Raw genomic sequence first — 19470 nt, 5'->3', positions numbered from 1 at the left:
AAAAGGCAGTTGGCCGCTGGTACCTCTACGCTCCCTCATCCCAAATATCTGGATTTGTGGAACAGTGCTACACATCTAAAATGGTCCAATCATGTTGAACCAGACTGCTTGCCTTATGATAAAATTGAATTAAATGATGATGGTGGAGTAGAGCAAAGCCACTACACAACAACAGAAAACCAGTCACATCATTATTTTTGTATGCTTTCTTCTTACCAAATATAGGAAAATGTCTTAATATTCAATTGTATACAGATGACATTGCTTCACATGGATGCATACATGTACTGTATATACAACCTCAAAAACTTTGTAATAAATTAGTAAATAAAGTCACACTAAACCAGCAAAAATGTTTCATATACCATCTGGGATTAACAGTATTTCATGTATTGGGGATCAAACACATGACTGCAGGTACTAACTAAGTAAACATCTTTTTCTCTGCTTTATAAATCAAAATATATTTGAAGCAGTGCATGTGAGAATGGGGGGAACAGCTGAACTACAGTGAATAATTTAAGAGGTAGCATATTAATGTCCTAAATGTCCTATTTTGACATGCTGTGGTTACAGTAGCTGAAGTGCATGTAGGAGGTGCCCCTTTCATAGTAGTGACTCTTGTGACGCCTAACACAAAGGTCGTTTAATCTCCTTTTTGAATGTTGCGTAGATGGCTCCCTCTGGTGACCTCAACATAAACATGCATCTGTCTCATAGACTGTAAATATTAAGCCTTCCGAAGTACTTAATGTACTCTTGCAGAATGTTTGTTCTGAAAAAGTGGAAAGTGAACCCCCACGGACAAATTACCACAGGTCGCTAATATTGCAATTTACTTTTGGCAAAAAAAAGAAAAAACGCTTTGATGTGCACAATGCGGGTCGCTTTACAACATTATTATATATTATATATTATATATACCCATCAACCTCCTCTGTAACTGGTCATGGATGTACAATACAGTATGTTTTCGTATTCAAACCTTTATTCAGTCTATGATTCAAACTGATTCAAACGCGGGTTTTAAAACAAATCAAAATGTTTGTAAGCATATTTTTCCCATCAGCTGTTGCTGTTGATACGGCTTTCGATCGTCTGTGTCATCCACCCAGTAAACACCACATATCGGTGACACGTGTATCATCAGTCATATTTATCATATTGTGGGACCATTTTGTCATCATGAGTCATAATTATCACAATTATGATAACATTTGAAAGCAGGAGTAACCTCTTTTCCCCGGCTTAAATACCTCACTAAGATAAGCACCACCCACTCGGGCAACCAGGGCCGCCGAAACGAGTGCTCCCAACACACACTCAGTTTGAACTGCGCAACAGCCTCTCTGCCTTTTCATTGGACAGTTGGCCGCTGACACGTACTGACAATCGGTAGCAGGTTGTGTGTGGGTGACAGCGAGCTAGCATCACACATCACCAGTGAAACAGGCAGCGAGCGTCAGCTAAGTTAACAGGAAACCGCGGGTGAATGTATGTCCTAGCTAGCTCAAGAGACTGTTAAGACCGCTTGCTAAAAGGATACTGCAACGCTTTTTCTGAGTACGGCGAGCATGTCTGTCCCGGCAGGAGAGGGATGAAGATGACACCACTGTTATGGCGAGTTGTGTCAGTGTGGCTATGTGTAGCTGTAACGTTATGCTGTTGGTAAGTTGATTTGTCCATTTGAACTGAGTAACGTTCACGTTATTATTAACATGTAATTAGCTGTGAAAAGTAACAAACTATCTGACAAGCGTTACCCAAGGTTTAAATCTATTAACGCATTACATTAGCTAGCTATAGCGTTAACATAATGCTGTGATGTGGCACCTGGCTAACTTCTGACTTGTTAAGAGTTATTAGCTTGAGTTGCTGACCCAATGTAATAGCCTGTTAGCTAAGTTTAACATATATAACGTTAACAGTTAACCTCCACCTCATGACATATGTGCTACCGAATGATTTAGCAGTTAACCCACATAAATTTAATCCGCCACCACAAGTTTGTGTCATGTATGAATCTCCTTTAAGCACAAACTGGCAAGCATAAAGTTTATTAAGTACGTTACTTTTGACTAAAACAATCATGTTGTTGTGCTACACACAAATGAATCTGCCGAGTAATGCATCAAATCAATGGCTGTTGATTCCCACGACCATCCCACTGTCTGTCGTTACACAGATTTGGTTCACCAGCTCTTGATAGGATTATTGGCCTTTCACGTCAGTCACGCCAGTGCTCTTGAAAGCTGGAGGTTGTTAGGTCTATGTAAGTCTGACAGAACACTGTAGTAGCCATCATAATAATAATAATAATAATAATAATCAGTTTATTTATATAGCACCTTTCAAGAGCAGGTGTCACAACAGAAAAGCAGAACAAAAAACGTGAAATGCAGACATCAAGCTAAAAACAAAAGACAGTAAAAAGCAAACAAAAGCAAGTCTAAACAGATGGGTCTTGAGCTGCTCAAAAAAACAATGTAACATACAGTGAAATCAGCAGCAGAGAGGGAGATTATGTAGGATGATTATGTGCTGTAGCCATGATGTAACAAACAAGGATTGTAACAAAACATAACACACGCTGACTACTGTACTGTAAGTTAGATAGAGAGAGAGAATGGAGGGAGGGGTATGATGATGTAATATGGTATTAAGATCTATGTCCGTGATATTGACCTGCCCTACTTTCACAAGCAACGCTTTGTCTGTCTTTTTAAAGTGAAGATGTGGGTGATAGTATTTTTAATGTCTGGTATATGTACTCTTGGCAAAGTACAATTCAGTTACATGCTAACATGTTTAGGCTGCAGAATATTGTCAGTTTATAGATGTTAAAGGGGAACTATGCAGTTTTCTTTTAGCTTAATTTACCTTAACTGAACAGCTTTGGAGTCATTGGAATGGTTATATGACTTTTTTCGTGTTGAATGGTGGTCGTCTCGTTCCCCCCTAGCGCCTGTGAGCGGAAAACCCACCCTTGTAACTTTCGGCCGGTGAGCCGCCGGCCACAGCAGGAAAAGCACAGGTGTACTCACAAACACGATTAACAGCTGTATTACTTTCAGGTTTAACAACCCCAGGGCCCTGGTATTGTGCATGCTGCCTAACTGAAATGTCAAACTGGGACACTTAAGACACAAATATAATATAATATTATATATATTTATATTATATTATATTATATTATATTATATTATGTATTAGACCATTGTAGGGTTGTTTTTATGGCAATATTGGGTTATTGTGGGCTTATTTTGCCCACAGTAGTAATACTACCATAGCACCAAGTGGTATGCAATATGCTGGTGCCTCAATATCAATGTGTTTAAGAGACCGCTGCATCATAAATCACTGTATGTGAGAATATCAATTATTTGTTCTACCTCTAATTCCTTTAGGGCATGAAATCCTAATTATCATACGTGTGACACCATTTCGTTATATAGACTACTAATCTTATCAGATTATTATACAGGTAACAAATTGGAGTAATCAATGATGCATCATGTCAAGTGACGTTGATGTGACAGAAGTTGAGAGAGTCACAGGTCACATGTCAGTCAGAGGTGTGCCTCAAAGACAATCTTGATGAGAGTGGACCTTATACACTCTATGGAGATGACACATACACATGCTCTTTGCACTTGTGGGAGACATGTTTATCTATTTTCACTTCATATCCAATCTGCTCTGTGAAAGCAATTTTTTAAGTATTGCACAAGGTCTGCTATCTCTAAACACTTACATCCTATTCTTGAATGTAATTTGACCAATTACTCTTGTATATTGAAAAAGTCATTACTGTACAGTATGTAGGCTACAGCATGTTAGGCTTGCCACAAGGGTAATAACCATTTCATCATAAAGGGTACACCTAAAAACCTCTTGCATTTCCTACCATTTTCTTTGTTAAAGGCAGTTACACACCAACCAGACGGCCAACCTTCGGCAGAAAAGCTAGTCAGACTGATCGGTCTCCCCGACGTCGGTTTGTTTTCTCCGGAAATTCAAAGCCAGACTGTCATGGCTGCTTGTTCAGAATACGATCTCATATTGTACTAAAATAGTTCACTGGAACATGTTTCTGAGAACATTTTAAGCGAGAAATAGGCCATGCAGTTGCTGAATCTGTCTTCATTTCAGATCAACAAAGGCCAGTTTAAAAGATTTTCGTCAGATTTTGAGAGACTCTAGTCACGCTCATTCCGCTCGCCATTTCCGGGTGAGTCCCTACTGCCCTGTCTCCGACTGAACATGTCAGGTCGGTCAAAATGAAGGCCCACAGCCCCTCAGACGGACGACTGCACGGAACACACCGAACAGACTCGAGTCACCAACCTCGCCAGACTGTCCAACGGCCGATTATCGGCCCGGTGTGTAGCTGCCTTAAGTCTACTGCTTTAACTCTTTGTCTGTAACCTGTTAGTTAATTAATGAGCAAGCCATGCCTTAACACCACACTGCTCCTTTGGGAGCTTTCAATTAGAAAACAAATGCTCTGTTGTTTAGTAAAATGTCTGTTGCTAGTCTAGCCCCTCGAGTCAGAACAACAAAGGAGATGTGCCAGTCATGCCCAGTGAGGGAAAGTACCTGACCTGGAATCAAGAATAAAATCCAGATAATGACCTGGATTGTTGACAGGTTTGCAGTCACTGTTGGAGTTTGGCCTTTGAGACTGTACGAGGAGGACCCCCCCACAGGAACATTCCATTATTGTTGCAACTATTTAAAGCCTTGCTACTGCTTATTAGTGTTGTTTTCCTGCCAGGAGTGAGCACAGTCACTGTGAACCTGATCACTGTTTCTGACACAGTGTCACCCAACAGAACTGTGGTGTTGAAAACCAACAAATAGGGTTTTAATATATCTATATAATGCAACTAGAAAACAAACGTTCACAAAGAGAATGTTATTCATTCTTTTTTTTTCACTTTCATTTGTCTTTTTTCACTGAACACGTGGCCGATACAGATTTCAGACAGTAGACAACATACAAAAACGGAACATATTGAAATATCAATAACATTTATAAAATACTGCGTTTTTACGGCCTTACAGTCTGGCTGAGCAATATGCAACTTGTTAGAGGTGTGTCTCTTTACTTTGACAACATCCCCTGTGGGCCAACAGATAAGAGAAATTGTCTTTGTTGGGGTACAGGCCGCTGGGACTTTATCAGTGCGTCACACTGGGACATTGGGCTGCAGCTTACACTGTGTCAGTATGACTCACTGCAGACAAATACGAATGTTAAGTATGCCTAATAAAAGAGTTTATGAATATCCCTATACAGTACTTATTCTTTTTTCCCAGATACCAGGACATTTTTCCCTAATGCATTTACAAGTGACCCATATTCAGAAAAATTGGCTTGTATGGTATTATGACACTGATTGTCTTTCACTTTTCGTCTCGTAGGTACCCTAGTTGCTATGTCGGTTGCACAGAGTCGTACCAAGAGGCCCAGAGGCCTGTGTCCTCACAGGACGTCGGTTCGGAGGAAGAGTCAGAGGAAAAGATTCATCATCACCAGGTAGCATCAGCTGTATACTACCATACTACAACACATTGCCCAGAGGTTTCACAGTCTGCTGTATGAAATAGCTCATGTGACCATATTTTTAATATTAAAAAAAAAAAAAAAAAAAAAGCGGATAGTTGGTTTTTTTTTTTTTTTTTTTTTTAAAAAAAAATTTTTTTTTTTTAGTTTTGTTGTTATTTGTTTGTGAACAAACTGTGTGTGTGTGTGTGTTTGTGTGTGTGTCTGTGTGTGTGTGTCTGTGTGTGTAGGTTGAGGAAAGCTGGGTCTTACCTGCCCATTCCCCATCTGAAAATGAGAAGTTGATAGGTGATGATCAGCAAGAAGAGGAGCAGACAACACAGGATGTGGACAAAAAACTGTATTTAGAGGTACAGCATTTAGGTACATTAAAACCTGGATGTGATTATCGCAAAAATGAACGTATTAGTTAGGGATGCACCGAAATGAAAATTCTTGGCTGAAACCGAAAACCGAAAAAGAGGAAACCAAGACCGAAAACCAAAACACCGAAAGAAATTATGCCAATTATTAGTACCATTGCATTTATGGCTATGACTGTGTACTAACTTTACTAAAATCAAGGCATTGCAATTGTATAAATTAATATTAAAGTTTAATTAAAAAAATATCTAGCAGAAATATGGCTACAATCTGATCTGTCACATACAGTATACAGTAGCCTAAGAACAGAATAGCTTACCTATTGTTATTATAATTTGAGGCACTTTCTTGCAGGATTTCACTGAACATATCAGACAACGAGGGTGCATGCCCCTCATCTGGTGCAGAGAGACAGGTCTTTTTTTCTGCGCTCTGATCTCCTCCCTGCGGCTGCGCTCGGTGCGGCTCCGCTCCCGTCTCCGCACGGTTCTCCGCATCCATTGCGGCCCTGGATCAATTCCCGCGCCCTGCTTTATTTCTGCATCCATGTAATGGTCTGTTTAACGCGTTCAAGTACAGTCGCGATGAAGTGCAGAGGATCCGAACAAATCTCACTGAAACGTGTGCTACAGACTCTAAGGCGTACTTTTCATTGTTTTCACTCCGTGGTCCGTCTCAACCTCTTTGCTTAGGAGACGCTTTGCAGGTGGATCAGATACTGACACACGTGCAGGTCGCGGTTTCTGTTTGCGTCATCACAACATTTTCGGCCGTATTGTTTCGGTGATAAAAGTATTTCGGCCGAAAACCGAAAAGGGCCTTTTGGGCCATTTTTGGCCGAAAATTTTCGGTGGCCGAATATTCGGTGCATCCCTAGTATTAGTACAGATAATTTCTGTGCTGTGACGTTTGCCTAATGCAAGTGAGTGATGATTTCAAAGACGTGTTTAAGCTCAAACTTCCAAAGGCTTTATAATTTGGTTTCCTCCAGAGCACCACAACAGTTTTAGACCTGGATGAGCAATCGTATGCATCATACCATCCAGTCCTTTTTATTGATCGTTCCTGGAACATTTGAAGCTTTAAGTGTTTGGTTGATAAATCCAACTCTGGCTAATGGGCCAACCGTTTTAACATTTCCCTCCACAGCTCAAGTATCTCTTTGTTTATCCATCAGGCCTTTGAGGTGGAGGAGCCTATTGTAGAGGAAGAGATGGAGGCAGACAAAGGAATTTCACAACCTGAGCCAGAAACTGAGCAAAGCCCAGAAAATCCAAATCCTGAAACCTCCATCACTCAAGACCAGGACTCAGCCTCCCTGCTGCCTTCCTCTGACCCTGTCTCTGATGTTGCTGCTGAGCTTGAAGACAACGCCAACATCCTTTACCTTCAAGACAACATCAAAGATAGGCAAGACATTATTACCTCCAGCCTTATTTAGAGCTGTTCAGTTCATTTAATCTGTCAGTTACCTGGAAAAATGCCACAAAAATGCTTTGCTGTATCTCATTGTGTTGTTTTAAAAATGGTATGTTGCTTTGGGTTACAGCACTGTATGAGAAGAACTTCCTTTTAAAATATAATTTTTTTTCTGTGACGTTTCCCTGCAAATTAAAATGCTGAAAAGGTGTAACGTGGATTAATGTTTCATCTCAGTTTTTCAGATGATGCAGCTGACGTAGCTGCACCTGAGGTCATTGATTCTGACCTGCCTCCAGCTGACTGTGAAGAAGAAGAAGAAGAGAACAAGCAATATGACAATGATAGGTGGGTATGGCTGTACTCGGTGAGCTAAAAATATAGAAATATAATTTCTCTTGCATTGTTGTCAAGTTGGCTTTCACTCTTAGTTGTGAGCCTGACCACCGTAGAATTTGGTTATAGTTCTACTTAAAAGACAAACTGGTCTCTGACACTCCTAAACAAACCAACAATGCTTAGGCCTGTCACGATAACAAATTTTGCTGGACGATAAATTGTCCCAGAAATTATTGAGATAAACGATAATATTGTCGTTGAGAGACCATTTGCATCTAATGATTATGGCATAATAATGCAGGTACACCTTTTCAAAGATCAGTACACTTTTATTTCTAAAGAATATTTAACACTGGAACTGGAAGACATTTTAAATATCCACAATATGTCTTTGATCTCCTTTAGTATGTCGTCTTTCACGCTGATGTACAGTTGTGGAACTGCCGTTTGTGACACGTATGTTCTCCCAGGCGATTCATAGCCTACTGGCTGTCAAACGTTGGCTGCATTCCTCGAGTGTTTGTGCGATAGACTACAGACTCTGTACTACATTTTACAATTATTTAACACTAAATATTAAATTTAAATAATATATAATTTATAAATGTTATCTATCTATATGGCTATCTGCCACACGGCGAGTAAATGTTTGTACCAAAATAGTTCTGTTTTTCAGTCTTCATTTTGGCGAAGGTGCGCCTTCTGCTCGTCTGCAGGTCGGAGCTTCGTGGGGGCAGGCCGACACACACACACACACACACACACACACACACACACACACACACACACACACACACACACACACTGGTGCAACTCTGACATACTTTCCACACTCCGTGTCCGCGGACAGCTGTAGACTTGTACCGTTAATGTTCTGTGCATTGTCGGACACATGCAGCCACTTCCTGAAACCGCTTGTGAGACTGACAAGTCCACAGCGGCGTGTATGTCCGAGCCTGTCTCCACCAACTCCACCTGCAGGTTGTCAGCTGTGTGGTCTGGAACGAAAGGGAGAAAACGGGATGCCGAGTAGGCCTGTCACGATAGTCAATAAATCAATTAATTGCACGATAAAAAAAATGAGCTCGATAATTTTTCCGGCCCCGATAATTTCAATTTGCATGCTTGTTTGTTTTTCTCGTCTCTCTCTACCAAAGAGACTGGAGAACCACTCTTGGTTCCTTAGCGTAACGAGGAGTGAAGCCTCTTGTCAGTTTCATGGTCTTTGTGGGGGCGGGACTCCAGGCGGAGAGAGAGACCGAGACAGAAAACGCTAGTTGAGAGTTGGAGCAGGGTTTCCCGCAGCACTTTGCAGTTAAGGCCGTCAAAAACCTATAAAGTATATGAGCGATATCAACCGTGTTATTCCCGGTCCTGTTTTCTCCCTTTCATTTCAAACCACACAGCTGACAACCTGAATACAGAGCTTCGAACATACGCGTTTATAGTATAGTGCTGTTTATGAACAAATGTCATATGCTAAGTGTCAATGTATAATAGTGTGTATATGTGTGTGTATGTGTGTGTGTGTGTGTGTGTGTGTTGTTGTTGTGTGTGTGTGTGTGTGTGTGTATGTGTGTTGTGTTGTTGTGTGTGTTGTGTTGTGTGTGTGTGTGTGTGTGTGTGTGTGTGTGTGTGTGTGTGTGTGTGTGTGTGTGTGTGTGGGCCCGCCCCCACGAAGCTCTGACCTGCAGACGAGCAGAAGGCGCACCTTCGCCAAAATGAAGACTGAAAAACAGAACTATTTTGGTACAAACATTTACTCGCCGTGTGGCAGATAGCCATATAGATTACATTTATAAATTATATATTATTTAAATTTAATATTTAGTGTTAAATAATTGTAAAATGTAGTACAGAGTCTGTAGTCTATCGCACAAACACTCGAGGAATGCAGCCAACGTTTGACAGCCTGTAGGCTATGAATCGCCTGGGAGAACATACGTGTCACAAACTGCAATTCCACAACTGTACATCAGCGTGAAAGACGACATACTAAAGGAGATCAAAGACATATTGTGGATATTTAAAATGTCTTCCAGTTCCAGTGTTAAATATTCTTTAGAAATAAAAGTGTACTGATCTTTGAAAAGGTGTACCTGCATTATTATGCCATAATCATTAGATGCAAATTGGTCTCTCAACGACAATATTATCGTTTATCGCAATAATTTCTGGGACAATTTATAGCCCAGCAAAATTTGTTATCGTGACAGGCCTAATGCCGAGTAACACGGCAGATATCGCTCATATACTTGTATTTATTTTTTGACGGCGCCTTAACTGCAAAGTGCTGCGGGAAACCCTGCTCCATCTCTCAACTAGCGTTTTCTGTCTCTTTCTCTCTCTCTCTCTCTCTCTCTCTCTCTCTCTCTCTCTCTCTCTCTCTCTCTCTCTCTCTCTCCCCGCCTGGAGTCCCGCCCACACAAAGACCACGCGACTGACAAGAGGGTTCACTCCTCGTTACGCTAAGGAACCAAGAGTGGTTCTCCAGTCTCTTTGGTAGAGAGAGACGAGCAAAACAAACAAGCATGCAAATGGAAATGATCGCGGCCAGAAAAATTATCGAGCTCATTTTTTTTTTAATTGTGCGATTAATTGATTTATTGACTATCGTGACAGGCCTAACAATGCTTTTTTTGTTTGTTCCCGCAGTCCTCCAATGGTTCTGGAGAACACTTCCAATGTTCACACTGCAGGTACTAAAACCCACACTGACCCACCAATGAGTTCTCAGACTGGTCACAGCACACAGCATCTGGAGGCCAACACATCACACGGGCTGAAAGAGCAAGTAAGGAACTCGGATAGCATGTGAACTATTTTCCTCTCTCTACCAAAGGAGGTTCCCTAGCTCTCCTTTTCTCATTATCGTTGACAGGACCCGAGCTCCCCCGTTACCACAGGCACAGATCCCAGCGTGAGCAGCAAAGACCCCGAGGACATCCCCACGTTTGATGAGTGGACGCGGAAGATGATGGAGGTCGAGAATGAAAAGAGTGAGGTTACAATTTAAGATTGCTGATTCAGAACATAACCTATTCTGGTGTATGTGTGAAACTTAAGGACTGACTTCTAAAACTCCCCCATAATTCTATATTATGTTTGGCCTCCCAATAGCTCAGTCTACTCATACTTCTAACAATGTGGCTCCTCATACGGTGAAGAAGGTCCAGAAGAACTTCAATAACTACGCCTCAGTGGAGTGTGGAGCCAAGATCCTTGGCGCTAACCCAGAGGCAAAGGTAATGCGATACTACATGCTACTGAAGAATCTGCTTACTCTGTTGGATGTTGATAAAATGACAAATAAAAGCGCATATTGATTTGTGAATTTGTTCCATACAGAGCACTTCAGCCATATTGAAGGAGAACATGGACTTGTACATGCTAAACCCCTGTAGTAATAAAATCTGGTATGTAGTGTGCAAGTAGTCTTCTGCTTTCTATTCACAGATGCAACCTAAGAACATTTTATTTTCATCTCCACCTGAAGCCAATTTTTAAGGCTTCCTTTTCTCATTCTCGCCCAGGTTCATCATTGAGCTCTGTGAGCCCATCCAGGTGAAGCAGCTGGACATCGCTAACTTTGAGCTATTCTCTTCTACTCCCAAAGACTTTCTTGTCTCCATCAGTGATAGGTATGCATTGCAGCTGTGGTGGAATTTCCAGAAACGCCACATTGTGGTATGACGAGACTAAAGGGAAAGCTTTGACATGAAATGAGTTGTGCTACTCATGAGTTTTTCCTTGACAGCAGCTACCATACATACTATATCAACCAGTACCGTATATTACCACTGTTGACATTCTTTAAATTTTTTAAAAACTCCCAAACATACATATCACTAAACTGACTATGTTGGGCAAATCTACTCCTGTAGATATCCAACAAACAAGTGGCTAAAGCTGGGAACCTTTCACGCCCGGGATGAACGCACAGTCCAGAGCTTCCCATTAGATGAGCATCTTTATGCTAAATATGTGAAGGTGAGCTTTTCTAGTCACACGACCATTGCATCTGTCTCTATTCTGTGCTTAAGTATTGCAGAGGAATTGCTGTTATCTCTTATTGCAGGTGCGCATTTTAACTGCTGTTTCTATATACTTTCTCTCTGAATTAAGTTTTTGCCCCTTCACTGTAGAATGATAAGGGTATTATAGGAGGTTTTGACCTCTTTATATAACAGTTTCCGTGTGATCATATGATACATTATTCTGTATAAGAGCACCAGCACATTTATGAAATGTAAAATGTAACTAGGCCAGTTTGGACAGTGTTTTACATTCTAGAGTTGGACATTTGCATTTTGCCTCTGAAGGGACTCAAATAAAAACCAACCCATACTCTCAGGTCCTGCTTTGAATGCATGTCTCTTTAATTCTTTTCTCTTTTTTTCTGTCTCTCTTGCTTCAGATGTTCACCAAGTACATAAAGGTTAGCCTGCTTTTCTTGTAGAGGTCTGTGATTGTGTGAGCTGAATAGTAACCATGGAGGGGGGTGTATTTTGTGTCTTTCTTTCATCTAAGTGGTGTGATTACAGATTCAGCTCTAACTTGCTATGCTAGCTAATGACCCATTGTAACTTCAATAAATACTCATTGAACACAAACATATCCCACATCATGAACATTTGATAACCCATGATAAAATGATACCCACCAGTTGCCATTCAAATAATAAAGCATAGTATGTCAAATCATCTAACTTACCCTCTACTGAGATGTTCCTCGGATGTACTCACATTGGCAGTCAGTCCCTCAAAGTTTCATTTTATGCAATTGTATTGATTTTACAACAAAACAAAATCACCGCTTTGTAAATGATAGTGTTTATTTGTGCAGGGTGCAATACCGCACCCATTTCCATTATAATATCTGAATAATTTTTGCATTATTATTTAGGTAGAGCTGGTCTCTCACTTTGGCTCTGAACATTTCTGTCCCCTCAGTCTCATAAGGTATGTATTATCCAGGCAAAGTCTTTCTAACCTACTCTTAACAAGATTTTAATATTGTAAAACTTGTGAAACTTTACTAAGGAACATATAGATTTTGCTATGGATGTGTTGTGTTCTTATCGTTGTACTTTGTATTGTTTTGTGTTGTATGTGTTTTTAGTTGATCATTAATTTTTCTATTTCAATCAACACTAAATAAACCAGTTGGCTTAAAGTGTTTTTTCCAAATGATAGCTTGTTGCATCATGCATGAGCTCTAAATGGTGTCAGGGGATATTGTGTAATATTTGGCATGTGGTCATGGGCAGTTCCAAGGACACTATCAAGCCTCTGGTGGGAACAAGGAGAGCTAATGCATATGTTAGCAGCTGTTTTTTCCACTTCTGTAGCATGCAAAGATAAATCTGGCTGAAGCTTGCGCACAAAAGAGATGGCAGAAATCGGAACTTTCTCATGTTGCAGAAAAAGACTCCTATTCTACTGTATAGTGGCTAGATATATTAGATTTCACTGTTACATGAGCTTGGTTATAGATTTCACTGTTACATGAGCTTGGTTATAGAATGAATTTTGATGTCCTTTTTTGCCAGGGTGTTTGGCACGAGCATGGTGGAAGAGTACGAGGAGATAGCTGATCCCCCAGAAAGGCCAGATGATCAGGATGATGACTTGGGTAAAAATTGAGAACATCATGCATTTAATACATTTGGACATTTGTCAGCACGAAAGACACACTAACCCATTTGGTACAGTTTGTATCGTGTTTGAGGATAATATAATAAACTTGTCACATTGAAATGACCCCATTCATGTGTGTGTTCAGGCATTATGTTTATGGTCACTGTGCCAAAATCAAAGTGGTTTTACAGTCACTTATCATTGTCTTTTAAGGTTTTGTCATGAGATGGATGTGTGTTATTAAGTGCACTGCTCCCTACAGATTATCCAAATGGATATGCACCTGGTGAAGTCAAGTTATCCAATAATCTGATTGGATCAGCAAAGGGTAAGTATACCAAACATGTATTTCTATTGCCAAACGATGTCTACAATGATCCCAAACCTAGATTACTGTATTGACTTGTTGCTCTGGTGTTTCCATTTTCTCTTCAGATGTCATTTTTAACATGGTAAATAATATTGCTGTCAATGTTCTTGGCGGAGGCTCAGAGTTGCAAGGTATGACCAACACAATCAGCTTGACATTTCTGCATAGCAGCTCTCACATCCAGTTTTGTCTCACAGCCTTTACTTTTTTGAAGATCCAGTCACTAGTATTATTCATTCAGTTGTTGACAATATGTTGCCGATGACTTTTTTAAAATTATAGATATGTGCGTGTTTACTCTCAATGCTATTTTTCGTATTTACGTTTTGTAGGCAACCTTTCATCACAGGAAGCGAACATGACTGAGCCATCCCCCCAACTTGAAACCACCTCTCAAACTGCCACTACAGACCTTACTTCAGTGTGAGTACATGTCATTAGTGTCTTATTACATCTTTCATCACTGAAGGTGCGTTTACACCTTCAACTAACCTTAACTCTGGCATTGTTTGTCAGAGTTAAACCAAAAAACGTAATTAAATATTATTGACCGATTGAAACATTATGTATACTGTTGGAATGGAGGGGAAATGAATGCTTTATGAGATATCTTTAGTCTTAAAATTGCTTTTAATGTGTTGTATTATGCCATTCCTTTACTGTATCTAATATGTACTATATTGTCCTTCTCCCTCTCTAGTCCAGACTCTGAAGTGAAAGAGATTTTACCAGATCCCGATATCCCTGCAACTGTAGCCCCGTCCTCAGAGACCTCTGTACCAGAGACCCCTACCACTGACACAAGCAAACAAGAGCTCCCCCCAGTGGAGGAAGAAATTAACATTCCTTTAGAGAAAGATGAGGAAGAACATATCAGCTCTACAATCATCCTTTTGGATAAGGACGAGGAGTTAGAGGAAGAAAATGAGAAAAGGGATCAGCATGAGCGACCAAAAGAAATCCAAAACTACTGTTCACTACTTCCTTCTTTTTCTTCCTCTTGCTCTTGCGCAGCTTCCCTCCAGGAGTATCTCCATCAGCAGTGTTCAGCCCTGCTGTCCAAAAACAGGACATGCCAAACCATGAACAGAAAGCAAGTGATTCTTCCCATCCAAACACCCACTTGGCAACTACCCCTGTCCCCCTCCGCTTGCCCTGAATCTCCGCAGTACCACAGGGAGACACATCAGCCCCATAAACCAGAACAAGCTTCTGAACAGGAGCCAGAGAGCCCATCAGAAACGCCACAAGGAAACACGGTAGAATCTCATGAAGAGTCTATGTCCGAACCTCCTCTGCTGGAGCCCAGGCAAACCCCGAACCTCCCCACGCTCAGTGCCACAGACTCATCCTCTGCCAAACCTTCCCCAATTGTGGAGACACCACAGCTGTCTCCTGAGGAACCGGTGAGAGAGCTAAAGCCAGAAAAGAGCCAGAATGGGCTGATTGAAGAGAAGCACATTGAGCCTTCAGCCTCTCTGAGTAACTCGGTCCATGAAAAACCCAGTGTCAGTGCCACAGTGGATGATGCCTCAGTGGCCCTAACCGAAGAGAAGTCTGACCTTAAGGTTCCTAAACCAGAGATAAATGCCCCTGTTCAAACCCCAGATAAGGTAGAGGAATCCCAAGTTCTCCATCCCACCACTTCCCCTCGTACAGAACATCACCCGGACCCACCAGTTGTACCTGACAGTGAAGTATCCCACCCTGCTCCAGACACCATTACAGAACTTGAACCCTCTGGTGGTCACTCGGTCATCACAGAAACTAAAACGGAGGATTTCGCGGAAGACGTCATTACTTCGTCAGATGGCAGGCCTTCCTCGCCTACCTCGCCGTCTGTCTTAGACATCTATGCAGAGACCCCCAATGGCACGGAGCAGAACGGGAACCCAGTGCATGGCTCCAGCCAGAAGGAGTCTGTGTTCATGAGACTCAACAACCGCATCAAGGCCCTGGAGATGAACATGTCACTCAGTGGACGCTACCTGGAGCAGCTAAGCCAGAGGTGAGAAACAGGGACACGCACCAGTGCTACAGGAACAAAAACGTACTGTATGGTTGCCAGCCTTTGTGTATAAACCGAGTAGAGGCTGATGTTAGGACTTCCATGTTTTGATTCAAGGTATCGAAAGCAGATGGAGGAGATGCAGAAGGCTTTCAACAAAACCATCATTAAACTCCAGAACACCTCTCGAATAGCAGAGGAGCAGGTGAGCAATGAGAGGGCACACACGTTTGCGCAGCCAGTTGCCATGTAGAGATATATGCTTTTTGTCTGATGTTGAGTTGTCCGAAAATCATTGTTATATTGATTTTAAAATGCAATTAATAATCTTGGTGGGGTGAGTAGAACATTGCCACAGATTTGAGCTGCTGCTTCAGTTTCAAGTGTATCTTTCCAATAGCTTTCTGCTTTAGGTTTAATGCACTAATCAATATTTGGTTACACTTTACTTGAAGGTATCTACGTAAGAGTGACATGACACTGTCACGAACGTGTCATAAACAAGTCATAAACGTTGTCATTCATTCGGTTTTTGTCATGACAAGTTATGGTTAGGGTTAGGGTTCATGTGTGATGACTGTGTCATGACAGTGTAATGTCACTCTTATGTAGATACCATCAAGTAAAGTGTTACCCAATATTTTTATATTAGCAGTTGCCAGTTGGTCAAATGACTATATGTAACGCTTCACATACCATTTCAATGATGTGAATGTGCGTGTAGTTGCGTCATTTGTTGTCCTTTTCCTCCCATAGGACCAGCGTCAGACTGAGTCTATTCAGCAGCTGCAGGGCCAGCTGGAGGATGTGACTCAGCTGGTTCTTAACCTGTCTGTCAGAGTCAGCCAGCTGCAGAATGAGGTAGATACAATGCTCCAGGCACAAAGCCTTTATGTGTAACCAGGGTTTTTTTTCACCCTGATAGCAAACTGAGTCAATGTAATCTTTTCCTGGACCCAAGCCATCAGGATGACAAATGGGTCCTGACACATAATTTGAGAAACATCTTTAAAGGCTACCAAATGCATTGGCATTTTACTGATCCAAACTTCTGAAATACATTCCCGAATGTGTACGTATGGAATTGTTAGACATTTTCTTCAGTATATTTTTCTGTCTCTCCTTTTGTCACATCAGACATTGCCGCTGTGTTGTTATTTATAATATCAATTGTCTGTCTCCTAGGTGTCCGAGAGGCAGAACTACCTGCTGCTGTCTCTGGCGTTGTGTCTGTGTCTCGGCCTGCTGCTGTGTGCCAACCACTGCCGCATCCCCACTATTCCTCCAACCACAGAACCAGAGCCACCCACATCTAAGAGTTACACCTATTGCTGTCCTGAAAGGTAGCAAGACAATCGTACAGTTTTACTTTCAGCTGAAAATTTACACCATGTACAAATACTATCTTCATATCAAGATCCAGTAAAGCTCAGATGTATCTTTACATACATGGTGGCAAGGACAAAGTTCTAGTGAAGAGGGTAATTGTGAATAAGCACTAAGTGGCATCTCCAAATGGGCTATAACGGCTAATAGGCAGCGGTTACTGTGCCTTCAACAGCTTTTACTCATTAAGCCAATTTATTGATACGATTAATCATCAAGAGCATCGCAGCTGGAATCTTAAGTGATGACATAGCCGTGACTTGGTGCTTTATGCTGTCTTTTTTTCCTCAACCATTACTGTTACCTTAATAGGCAGTTCTCTTCCTGTGATGAGACGGGCTTGAAGAGGAGTGCATCCTATCCACTCATACACTCACTCGCCGCTACTGAAGGTACGGTTCTACTACATAAGTGCTATCGTGGTAATAATAATCTGTTTCAAGGGTTTTCTCAAATGTCTTCATTTCAGAATTGAACAGTTTCCTATCTTGGTAGAAATTAACATTAATCTTTGGCTCACAGGTCTAGAAATGCTGCACTCAGAGGAGACACAGAGTCTTTGTCCAGCTAACCGAAAGGTGTGTAAAGATGAATTTATTGCAGTGCAGTTTGAAATACTGGTTGTATCTGACAGTTGATAACAATTCTTTCTCCCTAACCTTGTCCCACACAGAGGAGACGCCGTAAGATGAAACCCATGGAGAAAGTGGAGACTCTCAAACCCTCTTTTCATGCTGCTCCAGAACTGTGTAATGGAGCTGTTGTATGCAACGGTGTACCTGTCACCACAAACCCTTCACCCCTTACAAAAAGGTTACTTCAACCTATGTTTAGAGACTCGCCTTCAGAAGGCAGCTCGGAGGGATCTTCGCATTCAGATGACCCCTCCTTCTGTGGCATCACCACAGGTTGCACCCGAATCTGTGACGGGCTCCCTCCACCCAAGACCCGGGCGGAGAAACGGGCATTAAGACGCAGGCGTCCAAAGCCCAGTTGCGCGGTGGTGGACTTGCTACAGGCCCCGCGGAGGGACAGGAGCGAACCATTGCCCATCTCTACCATACAGGGCATCATGAACAGGAAAACTGAAAAAAGCTCTGGGACATTTGGGGTGAATGCTGCCCTCTCAGGTCCTGTTTGATAGGACTCTACTCCTTCTCACTGACTGCCTAACTCTTTCCAAAAGAGGATGGATGTTAATTTCTGTAGCCACAGGCAGTTTTAAAGGTCCAGTGTGTAACGTGTTTAGTTGTTTATTATCAAACTCTGTGTTGACTGTTGACAAATGGTGGTAAATATTAATGAATATTTAAATAATATAAAAATATTAATATTTAAATAATATAAAAATATTAATGAATATTTACCACCACCATCAATTCCAAGCATTCCTTTTGGCTTGAAATTTTACGTTTGCATTTCGCATGAACTCGGGTACACGCTCCATATTCATGCGCCATCTTGAAATACGTTAGCCGGTAAGGGACATATTGCTCCTCATTTTCGCTCTCACTTGATAAACTCACAGGTGCTGCTAATGGGCAACTTTGAAGAAGGAAACATGGAGAACCACATGTTATCTTAATACATTCTGCAACAGAGTGGGACAAAAAAATCTACCGGGAAATTTCATAGACCACCGGCCCTCGGGGGGCGGGGGAAAGATGAATGTTCGGAAATAAGAGGCTGCTGCGGCCCACCGTACAGGTTAGTTTGACCAGCGGGCAGTGGCGGCCGGAGCGGGCGATCAGACCGGCCGGAGCGGCCTCGAAACACTACCGGCCCACTGGGAAATTTCCTGACTCTCCCGATTGCCACTCCGCCTCATGCATGTATTCAAAATCCAAGTTTCAGGAACAGGAGTCTTCTTCTTTGCCCAGAAAAAGAAAAAGGATATTGAAAAAAGGAAAAGACCGTTTTTTTTGAAGCGTGAAGGCTACTGTAGCTGTAATATGTAATTTGAACTGCGTGGTGCGAGAGAGTTGATTGCAATATACGATCTCAACGCTAGATGGGAGAAATTCCTACACATTGGACCTTTAAGCTTCGATGTGAGACAATCCCTTCACTCTCACTTTTGTTTTCTGTTTTATGTTCTCGTCAGATGTTTATATTTGTAATACTTCAATTCAAAGAAACGTCTTCCCAGCTTTCCATTAAAGCTTTTCTCTTTTTGGAAATATTGACTGTGACTATTGACCCTACGCACTAACAAAATGATTAAATTAAGTTTTATTGTCTACATGCTGCACACTGACCCTGTAAACAACATCTCTATTGTGAAGAAATTCCATTCAAATTCTTTCATTCTTAAATTGCACCCACGGTTCCTTCACTTGCTTCCCTTCCTCGCGTCTTAGTCCGTCCCACTGAGGAC

The 19470-nt window shown here is 41.6% G+C and overlaps 1 protein-coding gene across 4 annotated transcripts; it reads left to right on the top strand.

Moving 5' to 3' along the window:
- The first annotated feature begins 1369 nt into the window (after nucleotides 1-1369).
- LOC120567994 (SUN domain-containing ossification factor-like) lies at nucleotides 1370-19333 on the top strand. Of its 4 annotated transcripts, none has more exons than XM_039815155.1 (24): nucleotides 1370-1668; nucleotides 5428-5542; nucleotides 5800-5919; nucleotides 7110-7342; nucleotides 7589-7699; nucleotides 10346-10484; nucleotides 10572-10689; nucleotides 10811-10935; nucleotides 11039-11106; nucleotides 11224-11331; nucleotides 11575-11680; nucleotides 12108-12128; nucleotides 12596-12651; nucleotides 13242-13324; nucleotides 13592-13657; nucleotides 13765-13830; nucleotides 14032-14122; nucleotides 14400-15707; nucleotides 15825-15912; nucleotides 16464-16568; nucleotides 16893-17050; nucleotides 17394-17485; nucleotides 17616-17671; nucleotides 17767-19333. In XM_039815155.1, the coding sequence occupies exons 1-24, from the start codon at nucleotides 1598-1600 to the stop codon at nucleotides 18232-18234; spliced, it is 3972 nt and encodes a 1323-aa protein (XP_039671089.1). In that variant the 5' UTR covers nucleotides 1370-1597; the 3' UTR covers nucleotides 18235-19333. The 4 variants fall into 4 exon arrangements, with proteins under 4 accessions (XP_039671089.1, XP_039671091.1, XP_039671090.1 ...); XM_039815156.1 differs by having other exon boundaries at nucleotides 1371-1668; nucleotides 17406-17485; XM_039815157.1 differs by lacking the exon at nucleotides 12108-12128.
- Nucleotides 19334-19470: the final 137 nt, after the last annotated feature.

The sequence above is a fragment of the Perca fluviatilis genome, chromosome 11 (assembly GCF_010015445.1).
Source record: "Perca fluviatilis chromosome 11, GENO_Pfluv_1.0, whole genome shotgun sequence".
NCBI lineage: Eukaryota > Metazoa > Chordata > Actinopteri > Perciformes > Percidae > Perca > Perca fluviatilis.
This window is presented reverse-complemented; position numbering and strand designations above follow the sequence as displayed.

Coding starts and splice junctions, on each gene's coding strand:
- LOC120567994 (XM_039815155.1), top strand. CDS start 1,598: ATGAAGATGACACCACTGTTATGGCGAGTTGTGTCAGTGTGGCTATGT. Junction 7,343..7,588: donor CAAGACAACATCAAAGATAG/GCAAGACATTAT, acceptor GTTTCATCTCAG/TTTTTCAGATGATGCAGCTG. Junction 10,485..10,571: donor CACACGGGCTGAAAGAGCAA/GTAAGGAACTCG, acceptor TATCGTTGACAG/GACCCGAGCTCCCCCGTTAC.